The 23446-nt window shown below is 36.4% G+C and overlaps 1 protein-coding gene across 1 annotated transcript in view; it reads left to right on the top strand.

Annotated features, from left to right (window-relative positions):
- Positions 1 to 23446, top strand: part of PCCA (propionyl-CoA carboxylase subunit alpha) — a 223124-nt gene that overhangs the window by 5513 nt on the left and 194165 nt on the right. Inside the window, exons 2-4 of the mRNA XM_070942919.1 lie at positions 17036 to 17119; positions 18614 to 18661; positions 18764 to 18832. Of these exons, the coding sequence (XP_070799020.1) occupies positions 17036 to 17119; positions 18614 to 18661; positions 18764 to 18832 (201 nt within the window). The remainder of the gene's footprint in view (positions 1 to 17035; positions 17120 to 18613; positions 18662 to 18763; positions 18833 to 23446) is intronic.

Raw genomic sequence — 23446 nt, 5'->3', positions numbered from 1 at the left:
GTAACAACAACTGAGTGGGTGGGCAGAGCCTCGCGCTACCTTCACTACCGGTTCTCCAAACCACCCGCCGCCATCGCTACCGGTTTGGCTGAACCGGTCTGAACCAGTAGCATTTCACCCCTGGTCTGGTCCAATATTACTTCAAGGTACTTTGGGTAGGATTACATAGGAATAAATTGTTGTTTAAGTAGACCTTTGGGGCTTCATATGCTAGTTTGTTGTTAAAGTGGAAGAACGTAGTTACTGTTTGTCTGGCGCTAGGAGTAAGCCTCAGACTGAGATTCAACCATAGGAAGATTGAATAGTTATAGGCTCCTGGGTCCTCAGTTTTCAGGGAACTTTTCATCTTAATTTTTCATAGGATTGCATTTTCCCAGATGGAACTCATATGTAATTTGAAGCTCTTCCTGTACTTATGGCTTTTGCTTAAATAGCATGTGACAGACTCCAGGAGGACTTTTTGCAACAATTCAATGTATTTACCAATTATACCTTTTCCTGAATTGGGAAGTTTTCTGCCTTGGTTATTTTGCATTTGTGCTGTTGCAGTGCACTGTACGTATGTGGCTGCCCTTGCAAATAACTTGTAAGCTACATGGTGGTTCAAGATGTGACAGTGTAGGTGTTTATGGGCACAATTTATTTGGTAACACGTTTGCTCTGTAAACTGCCGGTTGGCTTCCATTGTTCTGATTATCATCTAGATAGGTTTCAAAAACTCAGGGTTTGCTGGACCGCCTCTCTCTAGTTCTGTCCACTGTACTGATAGGTCTAATAAATCGGACATGCTCCAGGATACATCTTTAAAATGATGTACTGTATTAACAATCGAGTAAGTGTGTGTTTTATATTTTTCGTCCCATAGAAAGGAGTGCCAGCCCGCTTGTAAATCATGATTTACAAGCAGGCTGGCACTCCTTTCTATGGGACGAAAAATATAAAACACACACTTACTTTAAAAGACACACAATTAGGAACGCATTACTATTAATCTGGCTCAAAATTAAGAAACAACAGTATACAAAAATCCCGATTTGGCTTTCACCATCAGAAGCGTTAAGGCATCCAAACTTAACAGAACCTAAAAATATAATTAGATACAAAGACTTAACTGATTATCAAGGGAAATTGAAAACTAAACAACAATTGGAAACAGATTTAAATAGAGAAATCGATTGGTGGACCTTCTCACAGATTCAATCGAAACATAAGGAATATATAAAAACATACGAAATTTACAAAGAAAAACAAGAATTAGATAAAATTATACTAGACTCAGAAGAGAAACTAATTAGTAAAATTTATAAATTCCTGATGCGATATAAGATGGAGGAGGAAATAGTTAAGAATATGATGATTAAATGGATGCAAAACTTCAAATATACAATAGATCTGGAGAAATGGGAAGAACTTTGGCAATTGAACAAAAAAGCAACATTAGCAGTGGCATACAAGGAAAACCAGCTGAAGATGTTTTATAGGTGACATATGTCGCCCACGAGACTGGCTAAAATTAATCCGAAAAACAGCTCACTATGTTGGAAATGTAAAAACTTACAAGGTACCTTTTACCATCTATGGTGAACCTGCCCGGCAGCAAAGAAATTTTGGTTCAATATTAAGAAATGGCTGGAACAAATTACTAAGCTACACATAGAGAAGAAACCAGAAACTTTCTTGTTAGGAATCTTCACCAAAACATATCCTAAAGAAATAAAATATTTGTTGATACATATTCTAATGGCAGCGTGGATAACGTATGCCAAAAACTGGAAACAGGAAAAAATCCCAACGAAAGAAGAAGTAATGGACAAAATTACACAGTGCGCCGAAATGGATATGCTAACAAAAGAGCTAAAGGAAAAGGAAGAGACAGAGTACTACAAAATATGGAATAAGTGGTACCAATGGTATAACACCACTATCAAAGAAATACAATTAGAAGAAGGATAGAAAGAAATGTAAATATGTATATAAACAACTACGGGCAGATAAATCTGTAGAGGGAAATTTAAAAAGAAAGGGATAATCCAAATATATAGTATATAGATTACTAAGAGGGGAATTCTTAGGGGAGGAAAAGAGTGGGGAGGGAGAAATGGAAAAAGGAAATTATCAGGTTAAGATTAAGGGGAAAAAGTATAACTGTACTAATTGAAGGACCAATATGAAACAAATGCTTCAAAAGATTAACTTATCTATATGTTGTTCATTGTGTAAATGTTTTATATGTTTTTATATGTGTTTTAATAAATAAAAATAAAATAAAATGATGTACTGTAATTTTTCTGTGGCTGTCCTTGCCCTCTGGCTAGAAACCAAGAGACTTCGAGTTTTAGTCTTGCCTTAGGCATGAAAAATTGTCTGGGTGACTTCATAGGTCTGTGTTTGTAGTTAGGCTGTATTGTTTAGGTTTTTAAAAAATGTGTAATTTTAATCAAATACTATGATATTTTACAAGTTTATTCTGTTCTCCCATTTTATTTTATTTCTGGTTCTACTTCAGAAAACTAATTATATATATTCTTTAATACCTTCAATACCTTTTTGAATAAAAAGGTAAAGTTATAATGTATTTCTTTCTCCAAATATTCAGAGGAACTCTATTTAGTTTATCTTTCATATGCATCAAAGTAGATGCCTGAATGTACCATTTGAGAAAATTTCCTGAAAATCCCTATACCAAGATCAATGAAAAAATAAGAATATAACATAAAGACTAATCCTTTATTTATCAAAATTACCCTATTTCCCCCAAAGTAAGACATCTCCTGATAATAAGCCCAATTGGGCTTTTGAGCGCATGACAATAAGCGCTTATTTCAGGGTTCAAAATAATATAAGACAGGGTCTTATTTTTGGGGAAACACGGTACTAATGAGACTTTATGATATTGGCAAATTTTCTTCTAGTTTAGACAAGTTAACAGACTCGAGCATTAATGAAATGAGATTAGGAATAGAAATTCCTATAAAACCTGATATACACTATAGGTACAAAATATTTGTATGCTATACTGCTCAATTCTGAAAATTAAATTATACAAGTGACAAGTTCTAATGCTAGATTAATGGGAAAGAGGAAGGAGAGTATCCTTGGTTTTCATCTTGATATTCATTTAAATAAGAGCACACAATAATCAGGCATAGTTTAGGATCTGAGCAAAATATGTAAAAATATACTTTAAAAAGACCAAGAAAGATTTCAAACATTTCAAAGCCCAATATATATATATATATATATATCTGCTGAAAGTAGGTTTCTATAAAATAAGCATGATCTGGGCTGTAATTCCTCAGAACTTTGAAAAGAAATGACCAGGAACAAAAGCTTTTTGGATTCATAGGACTTTCAGCTTTCTTCGCCAAGTCCTTGATTTACAACAGTTCGTTTACTGACTGTTCAAAGTTATACAGCACTGAAAAAGTGACTTGTGACCGTTTTTCACAGTCACAACCTTTGCAGCATCCCCATAATCATTTTTTTTTCATTTTATTAAATTTGTATACCGCCCTACTCCCGAAGGACTTAGGGCGGTGAACAGGCACGAAATAAAACACATAAATACAAAAGTTAAAACATGATTAAAACCCAATTAAATAATTTTTGCCCGAGACAATTTAAAACTCCCAATAATTTAAATCGAATTAAAATTTGAGTTTAAAAATTTAAAAGAAGGGGAAAAAATTAGGCCAGGCCAGCCTGCTGGAATAGGAGTGTCTTCAAAGCACGGCAGAAAGTGTGCAGATCCGGGATCCTCCGTATCCGTAATCATGTGATCAAAATTCAGATGCTTGGCAATTGGTTCATATTTATGACCATGGTTGTGTTAAGTGATGCCCACAACAGTTCTGGGGAAGTAAAATTTATTTATTTATAAAATTTATTGGCTGCCCATCTCCCCATAGGGTAACTCTCGGCAGCTTGCAGTCAGCCAAAACTTAAAACAGTTAAAAACAAACATTAAAACCAAAGACACGTGGGGAGGACGGGGGCAGAATGGGGGGGTCTGTTATTAATCAACCACCTCGATTGCGCTGTTCCCCCACTGTGGCCCCAAGCCGACTGGCAAAGCCATGTCTTTAAGCCCTTATGAAAAGATAGGAGGGTTAGGGCCAACCTCACATCAGGGGGCAAAATGTTCCAGAGGGCAGGCACGACAGCAGAGGCCCTCTTCCTGGACTCCACCAGCTGAAATACTCGGACCAACAGGATCCGCAACATGCCTCCTTTGCCAATGCGAGTAGGATGCGCCAATCCCAGTGGGGTGAGAAAATCTTCCTTTTTCCTGAACTTGGTGATTGAAAATAATTGTACACAATAAACAACGTCTGATGATGCACAACTACCAGTAGAGATGGAAACCAAGGCATACAAGTCAATACAGTATTATCACAATTATTTGACTTCACACATGTACATGGCAAGGAACAATCTCAGTCTTTGATTAGTCCCATTAAAAAGCTCCTTTGACCTCTTAAATTGCAAATAGCCATGCATCCCTGGAAACATTTCTTTCAGCAGCTGTTGATGTGCACATCACTACATTACACAAGTTTCATTTAGATATTTTATGAATGTCAAAGATAAAATGGATGAAAAACTTTGGGTATAACATAACACTAGATAAATGGGAGAATGTATGGATCAATTGCTTAAAAATTACTTTGAATTACAGTTTGAAAGATTTTTTAAAAATAAAATGGAGTATTGTTGGTATTTGACCCCAGACAGACTAGAGAAAATGTATAGAGGGATTTCCAACAAGTGTTGGAAATGTAATCAATATCCAGATACATTTTATCATATGGGACGGCTTTGCAAGTAGGGGTGAAATCCAGCAGGTTCTGACAGGTTCCGGAGAACTGGTAGCGGAAATTTTGAGCAGTTCGGAGAACTGGCAAATACCACCTCTGGCTGGCCCTAGAATGGGGTGGTAATGGAGATATTGCAATATCCTTCTCCCAGGAGTGGGGAGGGAATGGGGATTTTGCAGCATCCTTCCCCTGGAGTGGGGTGGAAATGGAGATTTTGCAGTATCCTTCCCCTACCATGCCCACCAAGTCACACCATGGCCACCAAGCCATGACCACAGAACCTGTAGTAAAAAAATTTGGATTTCACCACTGCTTGCAAGTATTTTAAATCATACTGCTTAGGTATAATAATGTTAATGCAGAAAATATTTAAGACTTTACTTTACTTTACTTTACTTTTATTTAATTTGTATACCGCCCTCCTCCCGAAGGACTCAGGGCAGTGAACAGCCAACAATAAAATACATACATACAAAATTTAAAAAACAGAAATAAAATCGAATTAAATAATTTGGCCCAGACAGATTAAAACCCCAATCAATTTAAAACCAATTTAAACTTTGAAAATTAAAAGATATTAAAATATTAAAATATTAAAATTGTTTAAAAAGAGGGAGAAAGTTAGGCCAGGCCCACCTGGTGAAATAAAAAGGTCTTTAGAGCGTGGCGGAAGGTGCGCAGATCCGGGATCCTCCGTATCTCCGGAGATACGGAGGATCACAGAGGAAGACAAAGATTAATCAGACCTGAAACTTTTCTTTTAGGTATTATGGACAAACCAATTGAAAAACAGTTTAGGATATTATTTGTTTACATGGCAACTGTTGCGAGGATTGTATAAATTAAGCACTGGAGAGGAGAAGAGATGCAGACAGTTGAAGAATGGATTTTGAAATTGACTGAATTAGCAGAGATGGCAAAATTAACTGTCTTGATTAGAGACAATGGACTAGATAATTTTATAAGAGACTGGAAGCTGTCTGTGGACTTTTTACATTTTAAATACAATAACAAATGGTTAACAGAGAGATTTGAAGATTAGGGTAACATTTGGGTTAATCTGTTGATTTTTTTCCTTTTATGTATACAATATGATTAGATGTTGGATTAATTTTCTTATTAGATAGATTTCCACATCTGGAATATTTATTTATTTTATATAGCATTTTTGATAAATATGGATGGGAAAACTGGTAACTGTTTGTAGGTCTGTCATGTAATTGGAGTAGAATTATTAGGGATTTTTTAAAACTTATTTTTCACCATCCAGCTGTGGTGGATTCTTTATTTTCAATGTTAGATTTATTTGACATTTGGGATTTTTTTTTCTTGTTTCTTTTTTGAACATATTTTTTTTCTTTTCATTGTTAGTATGGATGTTTGTTTTTCTGTTTTCTGTTTTGTATTTTACTTTTGTTGATAAAAGAAAATGTTAAAAATATTTTATATACTGTATGCTAAATTTCATAAGCCTCTTTACTGTTTGTAATTCTTCTACAGTATTTAATTTGTTTTACATAAGCAGTTGCTGTGATTTTTATTTGTGGATGGACTATTCCTTGTATAAAGCAGCTAGTATTAGATGAGCCATACCTGAACCCAAGCATATATGTTTAAATTATCTTGGTCCATGTTGAAACAACTTTGGAATATGGAGTGAAATGCAGTTGTTCCAGTTAGAGAAAGATCAGGAAAAAAGACAAGGCCATTGGTACTGGTAGCTGGGGGAAAGGAGGAAAGTTTGGGGATGGGCAAGTGATAGAGTCATGCTCTGCTGGGAGACTTGCTGTGACTGACATGATATGGAAGGAAAAAAGGGAAGAAGATCAGATTTCAGGTAGAATGGTGGGATATTCTGTTCTTGGAAGCTTATTGCTGAGATGAATAATACAGAACAAGTATGTGGGCCTGTATATTGGTGGCAGTGGGCAAAAGAAAAGAAATCCTGGAAAGTTAACAGGGTGGATGGATCAGTAGGATATGGCTTGCTAAGAATTGCTAAAGGGAGTGAGAAAGGAAGAAGAGAGAAGCTGATGTGCACCAGCCTTGTAACAACTTTTTTGACTTGGTGATATTTCTGGATTTTGTTTAGGCCAAACCCTCCGATAACCCAAATGTTCCATATATTGTTCAGTTCAAAATTATTTATTCTTGTAATTTATTCCACATTTGAAAGAAAATCTGTTTGCTTTTTCATATACTTTTCTATTAACTAAGAATACAAAGTTCCTGAAGTGGTCAGATTGTATGTTCATACAGATGAAGCATGGTCTATGGCACTCCACCATGGATATATTTTCCTGATATACAAATGTGAAGCATAACTGGATTAGAGAACCTTTGTTGAACTGAAAAGAGATATGCTGACTCCTGAAGAACAACTATTAACTGATTTCTGTTTTGACATCTTTCTGAAAATCAAGTTCCAAATGCTGCTTGTTCCTGAAATCTTGATTAATGTGCAAGCTGAATACAAATAATTAAGCAAGAAAATAATGAAAGTACTAATTTCCTTTGCAACATCATACGTGTGACTCAGATTTTCAGCAGTTGCTGCTTTAAAGAGCAAATGAAAAATAAACGGGGAGCTTGAAGTGAAACCTGTAATTTTAAAACTGAAATCTATATTTGAGAAATGAGTAGGCAAAGTAAGATCATCCTTCATTTTAAACTTGTCAATAAGATTCCTTATGCAACAATAAATAAGTATTATTGTGCATTTGGTGCAAATGATAAAGATGCATAGAAATTGTGCAATTGTAGATTGCAGAAATTGTAGAAACCCAAGAAAAGGTGCAACTTTAATGATTGCCAGTAGATGCAACATGTATGCCTAGACCTGAGTCACCTTCTGGCTTTGAATCTGAAGCATTTTATATCTCTCTAATGCATGCTTTATATCACTGTTTATTCTGCTGGCTGGGGAATGCTGGGAGATGAAGTCCCAAGATCACCAAGGTTGAAAAACATGCCCATTCAGAAGTACTGTAATTACTGTACTCTTACTATAAAGGTAGTATTAGTATTCATGATTTCCTGTCTGAACTGTCTTGAAGGGCTGACATTTGCTGCCTATTACCATAGTTACAAGGACAAGATTTTTAACAAATAACTGTAACAAATAACAGTTCTGCTGCAATCTCATAGAAAGATCCCATCAAATTCAGACTATGTTTTGCCATCCTCGCCCTTTCTTTGGACTCAGAATTTGTTTACTAGAGACGCACTTATTATGGAATGTATAATATATCAGGCCTGAGTAAAAACAGTGCCATCCTGTAAACTTTTGGCTATGAAGTGTAAATATGGATCGAACTAGCAACAGCTCTTTGCAAAAGAAAAGGCATAATTGAGTCTGCCTGAGCCAGATTTCTCTCATCACTTCCATACAGTACTGGTTAACTTGGTTGAATGGGAAAGATGAGATTGTGTGTGTATAGCTTGCTTAGTGCAAGAAAAACAAAGCTTTACCGTTGTTTTGATTCGGCTTAAGCACTGTGTAATCTTTGAAGGGTCATTTGTACATTCTACACTGATGTGACAAGTGCTAGTGCTTAAATTTTGGATGGGGAAAGTGTAGGGATCATGCAATCACTTTACTGTATCAGTTGTTTTTGAGTAGTTTATAAACTGTTTTCTATGACATCCTTTTGCAGATGAAAGAAGGGTACTTTCTTTTTAAAAAGATGAATAAAGCTATTAATTTTCCTGAAAAATTATTCATAATCCCAATATATTCTATTGGTTGAGAGCATTTTTCAGTCTGTCTGGTGTAGCTAATTGTCGATTTTGAACTCTGTCAGAAGCACTAGATTGGTTTGCTTTTACTTCAGCACATACAGATACTATTGCTGGGCACAAAGCAGCAAACCATAGAAACATGTTTGGTTCTCCTTAACTAATCTAACTTTTTAAAGGATATATGCAGCTTACAATTTATGTTGGAATCTATCTATCTTGTAGTACCACAAATCCTATTAAGGCAATACCTTTACTTGGCTATCTGAAAATATCTAGAACAGTGGTTCTCAACCTTTTTTTCACCACGGATCCCCTTTAAATATCTTTGGTGAACACAGACCATGGCCACAAACTACAGCAACCAGAGCCGAGGTGGCACAGTGGTTAGAGTGCAGTACTGCAGGCTACTTCAGCTGACTACTAGCAGCAGTTCGGCAGTTCAAATCTCACCCGCTCAAGGTTTACTCAGCCTTCCATCCTTCTGAGGTGGATAAAATGAGGACCCAGATTGTTGGGGGCATTATGTTGACTCTGTAAAACCGCTTAGAGAGGGCTGTAAAAGCACTATGAAGTGGTGTATAAGTGCTATTGCTAACTCAAGATTTAAATCATAACATTTCTTCAAGCCTTTGTGAACTCCCTGTGGTGACATTGCGTCCCTTCAGGGGTTGATGGACCACAGATTAAGAACCACTGGTCTAGAAAATAATTTAGAACATAATCTTCAAGTGCTGAAGCTTCTAAGAATTGTTTATTAAGCAAGATAGCTAACCAAAAAGGTTAAGATAGGTAAGGAGATTAAAAGTGGCTGATGTTTAACCAGTCTTGGGTGGATTGTGGAGGTGCTTATTGGATTGCATTTGGTTCAAAACTGGCTCTAAATCACACTTTATGTTATCCAAAATTGTGCTTAAATGGTTAAAAATGTAAATCTTTGCATGAGACTTCATTCATTTAGGATAACATAATCAAGTGCAAAATTATCACTTAATTTTTAAATGTTTAAGACTATTGAACTATTATTTTTAACAGGTTATAAAATATTAGTTTAAGGGACCCAGGAAAGAAGAGATCAAAGAAAAAACAAAAGAAAAAAAGAGATAGAAATTGTTAGCATGGGAAAAATTTGAAAGTGGTAGAAATATTTAGTACAGTAGTTTGCATGCCTATTCATCTCATGGTGTAACAGCCTTATCATACACATGATATGTTAAAGTTGCTCCCTGGGATTTTTGCATTTATTTTACAATTATTTACCTCTACTTGTAATAGCTGTGACTGAAATAAAATCATATTATATGGTAATTACGTTATTTGCTTCCTAATTCATTATCCTCCATGGTTGTATATCTGTAAAATTTAATAGCTACATGTAGTTTAGAACATTCTTCTGAGATTACTAGAGCTGGATTGATCAGAAAGTACTGGAACATCCTAAGAGGGAATATTTAAAGTTAACACTCTGTGAGACTGAAAGAACTGTAAAGAACCTGCTTCATTCTTATATTCAACTACACACAAGCTTCAGTTTATGTTGATTTAATTTACCAAATAGTAAAAACTGAGCACAATTCAAGATTCAGATTTAACACTAAATTAATTAATTTAAAATTGAAGTAGTGAGAGTTTTTGAGCTGCTGTTTATGGCTCTATTAGATGAGAAGAGGGAAATAAATAGAATTGGGAACCATAAGGCTAGTTAGGTGTTACTGTCATCACAAACATTAAGTTTAGGGAATGTTTAAAAAAAGGTACTCATCTCTGTTGAGTACCTTTTTGCTTTTTTTGCCAAACCGTTAAATCTATCTTTAGATTTACCTTTCCTAAGGAGCCTTAGGAAAATCTCCTCTTCCTTCCCACTCTATATCTGTTTCTTCACTGGTAATGCTTGCAAACACTTTTCTATGCTTGGCCTGCCCCACTTCTTTCACAAAAGAGGACAAAAAAGTGTAGAACTCTCAGGGAGCCCTCTGAGAAGTTCTTCAACAGTTTATTTGTTTAATTAACTTTTCTTTCCTGCACTTTCTCTTTGGAAGATTTGCAAAGTGAGATAGCTACTCCGAAGGGCCAGCATTTGAAGGTGGTTCCAGAGAGATATGCCACCAATATCCAGTTTTATTATCTGCTTTTGTTTTTGTTTTCAAAACCTCTAAAGGTTTTGGCCAAAAAGGTGGGAATCCACCTTTATTAAGAATTAGTTGATAGTTGTCTAGATTGGCTAGACTGAGAGAGGGGTTCTTTAGAAGGGGTACAATAACCACCTCTTTCAATATCAATAGACCTTGTCTTTTCTTAGCAAAGCATTAATCATAGCCTGAATCGAGCTCGAAACACCTTTCCCAGCCACATGAATCAGCTTAACAGGACAGAATTCTAATTGCAGGTGACAGAATTCATGTGAAAGAGAGGCTTATCCACTTCATCAGTCCCAACAAATTCAAACCAATCCCAAATAATCTCTCAAAACCTTACTCAAGGCATCTCACTATCCCTGTCAAAGTAGAGTCTACACTGAGTGGTTTTTCCCCCCTTAAAAACCTTGCAAACATACCACAGCAGCTTATAGGAACAACTTTATCCTAACTCCATGATGGTGAACCTATGGCATGCGTGCCACAGGTGGCACGCGGAGTCATATCTGTGGGCATGCCAGTGTTGCCCTAGCTCAGCTCCAGCATGCACATGTGTGCCAGCCACCTGATTTTCGGGCCTTTCGGGCCCACCAGAAGTTGGGAAACAGGCCGTTTTCGCCCTCCCCAGGCTCCAAGAAAGTCTCTGGAGCCTGGAGAGGGCAAAAAACAGACCTACTGGGCCCACCAGTAATCTTTTTGCCATTGCGTGCCAAAAGCGGGGGAGTGCGGAGGGGGTGTGCGCGCATGTGTGGGGGGTGGGTGGGGCGCAGGGGGCCATTGAATTATGGGTGTGGGCACACTGGCACGCAACCCCCCTGTGCTCCCCCCACTTTTGGCACACAATGGCAAAAAGGTTAGCCATCCCTATCCTAGCTTTTCCTTAAAGGAGACCAGGTAAACTTGAACAGAATTGTGGGATGCAATTCTTCAGACAGGTTAAGAATAGATGAATAAACATGCTTACCAGCCACAGCTTTATCCTGTCCCTAAGGCTCATGCAACATATAGTCAGTGACATCCAGTCATTTGTGGGGCAGAGTTTCTGGTGGCAGCTAAGATGTCATAAAGAATAATTGCCATGGCACCATGGTTTTTGGTGTAGACAAATTTCAAACAGGACTATGTCACCATCACAACCTAGTTAGGTCTCTGTTATGTAAGCCATGTCTGTGGTTATATTCACTGCATGTTGTAGAGTAACACATTATGCAGACTTCTGGCATTAACCTGAGGCCATCAGAATTCTGTCATCTGACCTAAGAACTGAGGTTGGTGGGCTAAAAATTGGGATCTGTACCGCATTTCCAATCTCCCTCCCTATAGAATGGGTAACTTGCTGCCTTCCATTATGCTTCCTATGATAGTGATGGCAAAAGTATGACATGGGTCAAAGGTGACATGCTGCAGTGTTTTGGGTGACTTCTAGTGTTCACTAACAAACAACAAGTATTCTTGAAAGCATACCCTGTTCTCATACAGTTTTCAAAGGCTGTGGAGGCTGCATGAGATGGGATGAGCTCTCACATGGCCTCCTGAACCTCTGAAAATTTCAGATGGGGCAGACAGGGAATTGTTTCTCTTTTGTTTATGTGAGAGCTGTGTGACACACCAACAGAGCCAAGTTAGGCATTTCCTGAAGTGTTGATACGCAGAGCCCAAAAAAATTCACCCTCATTGTCCTATGGCAATAACCATAGAAATACTGGTATTACTCCCATATCATCTTCATTTCCCAAAATATCCATGTCACAATCTGTATGATAATTGAGATTTACTTTTTGGTTTCTGAAAATGATGATTCTTTATATTTGATTTGTTGGTGACATGTTCACCTACAAGAAGAAGAGATTTAAAACACTTTTTGCACTCCTTTAAATTTTCTCACAGAAATCTAGTCAGAAGTCAGCGTTCTCTCTCTTAATTTAATTTTATGTATAAACCATTTTAGTAAATTTCACAAAGTTAATATATTACATAACTATATAAGGTTATCTTTATCTTTAAAAGAGGCCAACTTAGGGGTGTAATGAGAAAGGATACTTGTACTTGACTAATACAACCTCATTTTTTGTGGGGTGAAGTGTACAATTGGGTTGAAGGGAAAAGGTAGCCTCATTTAATTTTGGTCGGATGCATCTCATTCAGGGATGGGTTCTAACCGGCTTTACTACCGGTTCTCTTTGTGCGCGCGCTTCGTGCGCGATCGCCTCTTCGGTTTGCGCAAGCATGTTGTGAATCTGCCCAGCTGAGGTGCGGCAATCCGCTTTGCCCCACCTCTCAGCTGGGCGAAGAAAGAAGAAATATAAGGTTAGAATAACGTGGGGGCGGGCGGGAGGGCCCAGCTCCTGAAGAAAGAGAACCGGTCCAGTGACGTAATAGCGTCACCGCTACTGGCTCGGCCGAACTGGGCCGAACCGGGAGCAACCCACCACTGATCTCATTCCTAACAAGACTGGAATGTTGTGGTTTGTATATCTGCATACAGCTAGAGTTGAAGTTTCTGCTTTGGACATAATAATTTTATTAATTTTGCTGATTGATAAATGTTGACTTATTTGGCATTTTTTCCTGGTATGTTGGTTTGTTATTTCAAGTTCCTTTTGCATTAGAAAACCATATTTCTTTTTTATATGCTTATTTAATGTTATTTAATGCTAGAAACGGACTTAGCCTTGAAAGCCAGTTGGGTGATTTTGGGCCAGTCACTTTCTCTCAGACCGACCTACAATACAGGGTTGTTGTTATGAGAGAAATAGGAGGGAGAAGATATATTGGATATGTTTGTCGCCTTGAGTTATTTGTAAAAATAATAAATGGACTTAGATTTTTATTCTATAAACGCAGTGTTTTTATGGTATTATTAACCATAAAATTATGTATTGATATCCCTTTGAGGTATTTTGCATTAAACTATTTGGAATTCTGTATCAATGAGAGATCGAACAGGGTCCTGTCAAACCTAGCTCACAATTTTGTAATCCAAAAGGAAGAGGAAGGAACTAGGCGGTCAGTTATACTGGGCTTAATTCTTCCTAGTAGACAAGAAATGATAGAGGGGGGTTGAAGTTGCAGGAGCTTTAGGGGAGAGTGACCATGTCATATTGGAATACAATATAATTCAGACATAAGCAATAGAACAAAATCAAACTAACATCTTAGACTTTAAAAGAGCTGATTTCAGCAAACTAAGAAAGAGCTTGGAAAGGATTCCATGGATGAAAATCTTATGGGGAAAACAAGTCATAAAGCTTGGGAAACTCTGAAAAATATGATTATAAAAGCTCAGCACAATATCATTTAAAAAGAAAAATATATCCAAGAAGAAATCTGCATAATTGCATAAAGAATTCTGATGAAGTGAAAGACAAAAAGAATAAGTACAAAAAATAGAAAGAGGGACCGATAACTGAGGCAGAATACCAGCACATAGCCCAAATCTGAAAAGATGAAGTCAGGAAAGCTAAGGATCAGAATGAACCAAGACTTGCAACAAATGTCAAAAATAATACAAATGTTTCTTTCAACATGTAAAAAACAATACACACAAAAAGGCAAGGAAATAATCAGTGCACTAATGGGAAAAGATGGCAAAGAAGTGACAGGCAGCAAGGAGAAAGCAGAGCTGATTAATTATTTCTTTGCATCTGTCTTCCTGCAAAAAGAAAAAATAGCCTAACCCAGCAAAAACAGAACCGTAAAAGACAGACCAGGGCTACAAATTAAAATAAGCAAGAAAATGGTAAGAGAACACCTGTCCAAATCATCAGGACCATGGATTACATCCCCGAGTTCTGAAGGAGCTGGCAGACATGATCTCGGAAACACTGAACCATATCTTTCAAAGACCCTGGAGCACTGGAGAACTACCAAAGGACTGGAAAAGAGCTGATGTGATTCCCATATTCAAAAAAGGGGGGAAAATGGATCCAGGAAACTAGAGATCAATCAGCTGACATCAATACTTGGGAAGATCCTGGAAAAGATAATCAAACAACAGATCTGCAAACACCTAGAAGCAAGCACAGTTCTAATCAGAAGCCAACACAGGTTTGTCAGAAACAGATCATGCCATACAAATCTTATTTTATCCTTTGAGAAAGTGACTAACTTAGTGGACCAGTGAAATGCTGCGCTTATAGAAGTTGGGTTGGATTTCAGCAAGGCATTTGACAGGTAGACCACAACCTACTTCTTAGTAAGCTAAAAAAATGTGGGATAGATAGCATCATCACTGGATTTGAGACTGGCTGACAAACTGCACTCCATGTGCAGTCTTTAATGGAACTACATCTACATAGAGGGGAAGTAACCAGTGAGGTACTTCAAAGTTCTGTCTTAGGTCCAGTATTCAATAGCTTCATCAATAATTTAAATGAGGGAATAGAAGTGGAGCTCATCAAATTTGCAGATGATACCAAGCTGCAGGAATAGCCAAGTCTCAGAAGATAGGCTCAAGATCAGTGGTAGGATTCAAAAATTTTTACTACCGGTTCTGTGTGTGTGGCTTTATGGGCGTGGCAGGGAAAGAATACTGTAAAATCTCCATTCCCTCCCCAATCCAGGAGAAGGATACTGCAATATCCTCATTTCCTCCTGATCATCTGGGACTTGGGAGGCAGTGAATAGATGGGGGCGGGGCCAGTCAGAATTTTTACTACCGGTTCTCTGAACTATTCAAAATTTCCGCTACTGGTTCTCCAGAACTGGTCAGAACCTGCTGAAACTCACTCTGCTCAAGATGCAAATGAATCTCAACAGACTTGAACACTGGTGCCCTATCTAACAAAATGAAATTCAGTGGTGAGAAAAGTAAAATTTTACAATTAGGCAAGAAAAACCAAATGTTCAGGTATACAATACATGGAACCTGGCTCAATACTAGTAACTGCAAGAAGGATCTTGGAGTCCCAGTGGACAATCACTTAAATATGAGCCAGCAGTGTGCTGCAGCTGCCAAAAAAGCCAATGTAATCTTAGGCTGCATTAACAGAGGGATTGAATCAAGATCATATGAAGTGTTAGTACCGCTTTATAATGCTTTGGTAAGACCATACGTGGAATACTGCATCCAGTTTTGGTTGCCACAATATAAAAAAGATGTTGAGAATCTGGAAAGAGTGCAGAGAAGAGCAACAAAGATGATTAGGGGGCTGGAGGCTAAAACATGAACACTTGCAGGAATTTGGTAGGTCTAGTCAACTGTAAAGAAGGACTAGGGGTAACATGATACCAATGTTCCAATATTTGAAGGGCTGCGAAAAGAAGAGGGGTCAACCTATTTTCCAAAGCATCTCAAGGCAGTATAAAAAGTAATGGATGGAAACTAATCAAGGAGAGAAGAAACTAAGGAGAAATTTCCTGACAGTAAGAACAATTATCCAGTGGAATGGCTTGCCTTCAAAAATTGTGGATGCTCCATCACTGGAGGTTTTTAATGAGATATTGAACAGCCATTTGTCTGAAATGGTATAGGGCTGTGATGGCAAACCTATGGCATGTGTGCCACAGGTGGCACGCAGAGTCCTCTCTGCAAGCACACTAGCCATTGCTCCACCCCAGTTCCACTGCACATGCCTCCCACCAGCCAGCTGGTCTTCGGGTCTCTGCTGCGCATGCGTGGGAGGCAGGGCGCATGCAGGGACGTGAACATGCATGCGCAGGAGGCAGGCACATGAACGGGGGTGAAGGTTGGTGCAGGAGGCTTTCCAGGCCCAAAATGGGCCACGGGGGTGTGTGTCTTGCGCTCCTCCCGCACCCTGTTTTGTGCCTGGAAAGCCTCCTGCAACCACCTGGAAGCCAAAACGGGGTGTGGTGTGCGGGGCACATGTGCAGGGGGGGCAGGGGCCATGCGGGGGGCATGGGCACGTGTGTGGGTGGGGCGCATACACGTGGGGGCACTCACATTGCATTTTGGGAGGTTGGGCACACGTACATGCATTCACATGTGCGCGCACGCGATTTGGGCACTCGGCACCAAAAAGGTTAACCATTACTGGTATAGGGTCTCCTGCTTGAGCAGGGGGTTGAACTAGAAGACCTTCAAGGTTCTTCCAATTCTGTACTGTTATTCTGAGACTATTTTATGTTTAATCAAGTCATTAACCTGATGTAGAAGTTTCTCACAATACCTGACATTTTAAAAATAATATTTTCCATTATTTAATATTTAATATTAATAAATATTAAATAAATCCTATTTATTAATATTTGTATGATGGATGTAAAAACCATTTTCAGAAGCTGGCAAAATTCTTTTTTCTTATTTTGTCATACAGTTGGTAAAAAGTAGCCTTTTCTCCAGATGTGTGATTAATAGCAATTTCATTTATTTTCTTTCCTTTGCAGAATATTGTACAGCTTGCAGGATTTAGATGGTGCCTTTTCACTTCTCATGGCTTTCACTCAACGGTTTATAATCCAAATGAAAAGGTAATTATTTATGTGGACGTTTTCGGATACAGTATAGCCTATATTTATTTTTAGGACACTAAAGAGTTAAAGTATATGTCCTAAGACTTAAAGGAGAAGAGCAGTTTCCTCAGACTTTAAATATCTCTGTAATTTTTAGTGTAACAATAGGGGCAAGTCATTTAATTCCTGGTTGCAATTATGTTAACTATTCAATTTCATTTGTAAGATTTGTTTTAAATGAAATGAAATCAGATTTATTTTTCCTATGAGTTATTACTTATTGATTTAAAATCAGCTTCTATTGTTGTTTCATTCATCTATAGATTGGAGATTATTTTGGTTAATAAGATGTTGCACAGTTACATAGGTTAGATGTGATAGGGACATCCATCTCTCTGCTAATGTCTCATTAAGGATACAGGACTGTATTATGGCTTATGTTCTCTTCAGTATTTATATAAATTGTTACCACCTTAATTGACATAGAATTCTATTCTCTTCAACTCAATAATAGGTAGTTGCCTATATTTCTTTATGCTGAAAGCTACTTTCTCTTTAACTTAGGTTGCTTTGAAACTTTTCGTTGGTTCTTAGCATGCTATTGTAGGGAGGAAAGGCACACATTAACTATACCAAAACAAAATTATGGTAAGTTTGAAGAGCCTTAGATACCATCAATGGCAGATAAATAACTATAAAGACCGGGATTCATCCATCAAATAACTTGGCATGATATTTCAACCCTGTCTTATCCCTGAATAAGGGACTATAAAAAGAGAATACACAAACAGTAGATTTGCTGTGTTCTTAGTGTTAACACACTAGTCCAAGGGTGTTAAACTCGCATCATCACGGCGTCACGTGGCGTATTGTGACTTTTTCCCCCTTCGCTAAACTGGGCGTGGGTGTGGCCAGTGTGTGATGCATCCAGCTGCGGGCCGCGTGTTTGACAGTCCTGCACTTGTCTTTCAGTGTTGGAAAACTATATTTATTGTCCTACTCACAATGACCTGATGTTACTTGCAATTTACAAATTAATTGCTTACAGATATAGGTAATGTGTAGATTATTACCAAATATGACATTCATTGTTGAATGCCACTCAACAATGGCATTTCATCATTGTTGAAACTTGTGTAAATATTTTTGTATAAACACATACACATACATTATGTATATACATTTCTGTGTTAATTTTGTCTTCTTTTTTCCTTTTTTTAAAAAATATTTTTTCCTTTTGTTCTACTTAACTAAATAAAGGTTTTAAAAAAGATAATGTACAAGTTTGTTTTAAGTCTGTTTACCATTCTTAGGTCAGTTTTATTTCTATGAAATCTTAATAACAAATAATTATTAAAACAAATAATTATTAAAATTAATCATTTTTAATATATTTAGTGATTAGATTTCACATTTTTGTATTCATTGAATGACACCAAATGTAAATGTAAATATCTCTGTTTACATTATATTTACGAAGGATACTTTTTTTCTTCCTCATACCTTCACTAGACTTTTGATAAACTTCTTATTGCAAATAGAGGAGAAATTGCCTGCAGGGTAAGTAACATCCCAAAATTGTAGTTATTTTGTAGTTCTTTGATTTTTACTTAAAGCATTTAATTAAAAGAAACACTTTTTCCCTTCTAACTCCCTGACTAGGTAATTAAAACATGCAAGAAGATGGGAATTAAAACAGTTGCCATACACAGTGATGTTGATTCAAATGCTGTAAGTACCCATTGTTTGTTGTAACATTCTAGATTATTATCTGTGATGATCCCATCCAAATACTCAATGAATATTTGCCATTATTTTAAGCTACATTTTAATAGGATGTCCCTTCTTAAGGAAATATCATTTCTTTAAATCCTTTTTATTCAATCAAATATATTTTGAAAAGGATGTTGAGCTATCCAAAATTCTATAAGATGGGAGATCCAAATCATGATAGAAAGTTTATATTTATCTTTAAATGCATCTTTGAATTCTTCATAGTGCTAATGCTAATTTCCACATTTCAACAATGACGGAAATCATAGACATTCATATATTCTTCAATATCAATATGAAGTAATTATGGGGTAAGAGAGGACATTTTAAAAAATAAATCACTTGTGGGAGCATTGCCATCAGGTGATTGGGTAATACAGTGGTGCCTTATGATGTCACTGCTACCATAGAAACGATAAGACCACACTGGGTATATACTAGGTATGATGAACAAAAGAGCTTAGAAAGTTGAGAGAGGAGACAACGTCTTAGGAAGCTTGGAAAGAAGAATAATTTCTGATGTTATTAGGCATATAACATACTTTCTACCATAATTTTACTAGACAGATAGTACTAGAGATGTTGTATGCGTCTTCAAGATCTTCCTAAAGCCCTATCTAAGGAAATTATAATTTATACTTACTATATATATATATATATGGATTATATATATATATATATATATGGATTACTATATATATGGATTTTCCACCAAGTCAATAACATAAAGGTATTTTTTTAAACAAATATTTTTTAAACAATGTAGAGTACAGTTAAAAAGTTAGATCTTAATATCAGAATTTCATGCACGAGGACAGTAATATATTTGAAACTCAAAAATATTCCATATTGCCATAGTGGCAAGACATCCAAATATTGAAATGAATAGATAAAATCTTTATCAGTATTTAACAAATTGATAGATAGTGGGCTTATAATTAAATGCTTGCTGAATTTTGTCTGCCAAGTAATGTAATGCAGTGCATTGTTGTTGAATGAACTAAGGCTCTGAATTAGTAAGCTTAACAAAACTGCATGCTTTCCAGTTAATTATCATGTTCCCAGAGGCTTATCATATTTCATTATAAATTGTCATAATTTTTCAGAAGCTGAAATAATTTATTATTTAGGAATATGTTACTTCAGAAATGATTTTGAGTGGGAATTTGGTTGAGCTTTCTTTTTTTGCATTTATTTCTTTCTTTTTTAATTTTTACATAAACAAATGAACATATATGTTGAAAGAATGTTGAAAAAGAAAATATGGTAAAAAAGTATAAAAACCAGTATAGATAGAAAGAAAAAGAAAATTAATTAATAATTAAAGAAGCAACTTCCATTCTTTTTACCATGGTGACAAACAAACTTAGTAGCCTTCCCTCTATAAAAAGTGGGGGAAATGTTTTGATGGATATTTTCACTAACAACACTAATGATATTTCTTAGATTCCTCATTCTGATTTGCTTTGCTTTGAGTAAACATTTGTTCTTTCTTGGCTTGAATTAGATACTAGTGGCAAAATTGTATGTGTTTTTTGGTGCTGATCACAGAAGAAGCATTATTTAAACTTTTTTCAATCAAGATTGCTATAATAGTGGAACTTAATTTTAGGGAAACCTTATACTAGAAATGTAACAGTTTGGTCTAAAATATAATTTAAACGACATACAAAAGAAAAGAAATATATTAGCATGATGGATAGCAGAATGAAAGGAAAATTCCTGATGTGTATTGTATTTTAGTCTTCGGATTTAGTAATGAGATTGAGTGGTATCTTGTGTGAGCCCTCATGGATGATTGACAAAGAGGTGATGTGACTCATCATTTATCAAGTTATTATCATGTCTACCCTTTATAATTTATCCCTGCTGTCTGGGGAGGTGGTAAGGACAATATGACTTTGTGATGTCAAAGTAATTAGTGTTTGTTTGTGGTTTCCAGCTGAACAAACTGGAAGCTAACAATCAGGTAAATTAAAATGAAATGCACCAGCATAGGCAAAGATGAGAAGACCTCTGGGAAGAGCTTATCAAAATTTCATACTTTTTTTTTACAATTATGTTTTCTAATTGCTCACTTGTACTCACTTGCCATTAATAGCTTCTAATATATGCTGCTGAGGCATCTTGCTATGAGATGATACAGGAATTTAATAAATAAATAATGAGCCCATCCATCATTAACTGCTTTCTCTCCATCGTATTTATATAAAACCAAACTGTTAGACCTATTAAAGTACAAATTTAACTTTAAAGTAAAAGAATACATTGTTTAATTATGAGGCATAATAACAGCAACATATTTAAAATAGTTATGTATGTTTGGCAAGTTGGGCTTTCCAGCTTCAGTTTAGGATAGTTGCATATGCTGACTCTGTAAATCACTTAGAGCAAGGCTGTCAAACTCGCGATAACACGTTGTCACGTGACATATCACAACTTTTTCCCCCTTTGCTAAACCGGGGGTGGGTGTGACCAGTGCGTTACGCATTGGGCTTGCGGGCCGTGAGTTTGACACCCCTGGCTTAGAAAGGGCTGTAAAGCACTATGAAGCAGTATATAAATCTAAGTGCTGCTGCTATTGCATGAGTGACTTTAGCATTATGGTGGAAGAAAGTATGTTTATGAGAAATTTAACGTAACTAGATAATGATAAAAGAAAAGCATTTTACATAGACTAATTTTACTGGAGAAACTATTATTGTTTCAGGTTATGGTTTTTCACCCTGATTTTCTTTTTTTCTGTTGTATTCTTTATTTTTTATTTAGGTTTTTAAAAATATTATTCATATTTTACCTTGCTCTGCTTCTTAAATAGTTAAGTCAGAATTAGATTGGGTTCATGTGTAGAAGCTAGATTTAGTCATGTCACTGTGATTTGAACCACAGCTCATGAAACTAGGGTCAAATTATGATGGAAGAGTATTGAAGTTCCTACAGTGGAGGAATGGATTGTAAAAATGTCAGAACTAGTGGAACTGGCAAAACTGACTTGTCTGGCCAGGGAGAAAACAAGTGCTTTGTTAAAAGACTGGAAACCTTTTATGGACATTTTGCTAAAAGAAGAATAACAAGTAAAATGGTAATTTATGGAGATTTAATGATTGAAATAAATTAATAATAAATAAGGGACTGAAGGGATCTCTGGAAGCATTAAGAGGAAGAAGATAATAGATTTGTTAATATCTGGTGAGAAGAAGGTTGGAAATCATACTTCAAAATCTTCCTTCCTTCTTTCCCTGTATCCACCCATCTTTAGCTTTGTCTCTGTAAAATCCTCAATAAATTTAATTTTTTTTAAAAAAAGTCAAGACAGTGAAACACCATACTGATGTTATCAATTTTCTTTGGAATCTCATTTATCATGTTTTCAGTTTAGCATTAAAAAAATCCTATCAAAAACGGAAATACAAACACTGCTTCAAAGAGGTGTGTGATTCTATTTTTAAAAAAGGAAGTTTGCAGGTTTTTTATATTAAATGCTATCTTTCCACTGTTAATCTTTCTTATCAAACATTTATGTTGATATTGATTTTAATTAAATGACTTCACTGTATTTTGAGAATTGCCATTTATGGACATCCCTCCCATACGATTTGGATGGTAGGAGAATAGAATTCCTGGCAGAAACATGGTTAACATGTTTAATCAGCAACATTATATTTAATTGGAGAGTCTGTAGTCTAATAGCAAGAGACTGAAGGGAATTATTTAGTATTAGTAATGCTTGTCTGGGAGTTGGGTACTTATCAAGGAGCTTGTGTGTTAGCTGTGGGGATAATGAATTATGACGATTATGACATGTTAGTACATGTCTGTGGGAAAAGTGGATGGGTCATGAGTTAATCAAGAAGTATATTAAAATAGCTTCCATGCTGGTTTCTGATTCTGTTCTCTGTACTGTCTGTCAAGGTTTGGGATTTTGAGACAATTATTTTCTGCATCCAGTTTAGTATGTAAGTAAGCAGTTATAAAAAATCTCTAAAACTTAAAAACTATAAATTCCATATTTGAAAACATACAGTGTCAGATGTTACAATGGCACAGTAAAACTATAGCAGTTGGAATCTTTTAATTTTATTAATTTATGTATCTATCATAATTTATTTATAGAAATGATATGGTTTCTATCTACAGTTTTATTATTTTAAATGGTTGCACAAGTTTATTCTTTAAAATATAGTTTGTCTTTTCATTAAGCCAACAGTCCCCAACCTTTGCAGCTACGCAGGTACGCGCATAGCTCTACTTGTGCAAGCAGCGGACCGGCGCACACACTCATGCACGCACAGCTCAACTTGCGCACATCAAGCTCTGTGTGTGTGTGTACACCTGTGTGTGCACGCTGTCCCGCCACTTGTGTGGCCAGGTTTGGAATAGGCCATGGCCTAGTATTGGGTGCGATCCCCAGAATCGGGTCTCAGCCAAAGTTATTCTGAACCATATCCTGCTCCAAATCCTTGTGCAGTTGGCTGTTTTATAAACCTGGTTTATAAAACAGGTAAACTTAAGAAGGCCAAAACCATGTCTTTCATGTCTTTCATGTCATTCATGAAACTGCCACTACATATT

The sequence above is a fragment of the Pituophis catenifer genome, unplaced genomic scaffold (genome assembly GCF_029215685.1).
Source record: "Pituophis catenifer annectens isolate HBS135680 unplaced genomic scaffold, rPitCat1.0.hap2 SCAF_4, whole genome shotgun sequence".
Classification (NCBI taxonomy): Eukaryota; Metazoa; Chordata; class Lepidosauria; order Squamata; family Colubridae; genus Pituophis; species Pituophis catenifer.
This window is presented reverse-complemented; position numbering and strand designations above follow the sequence as displayed.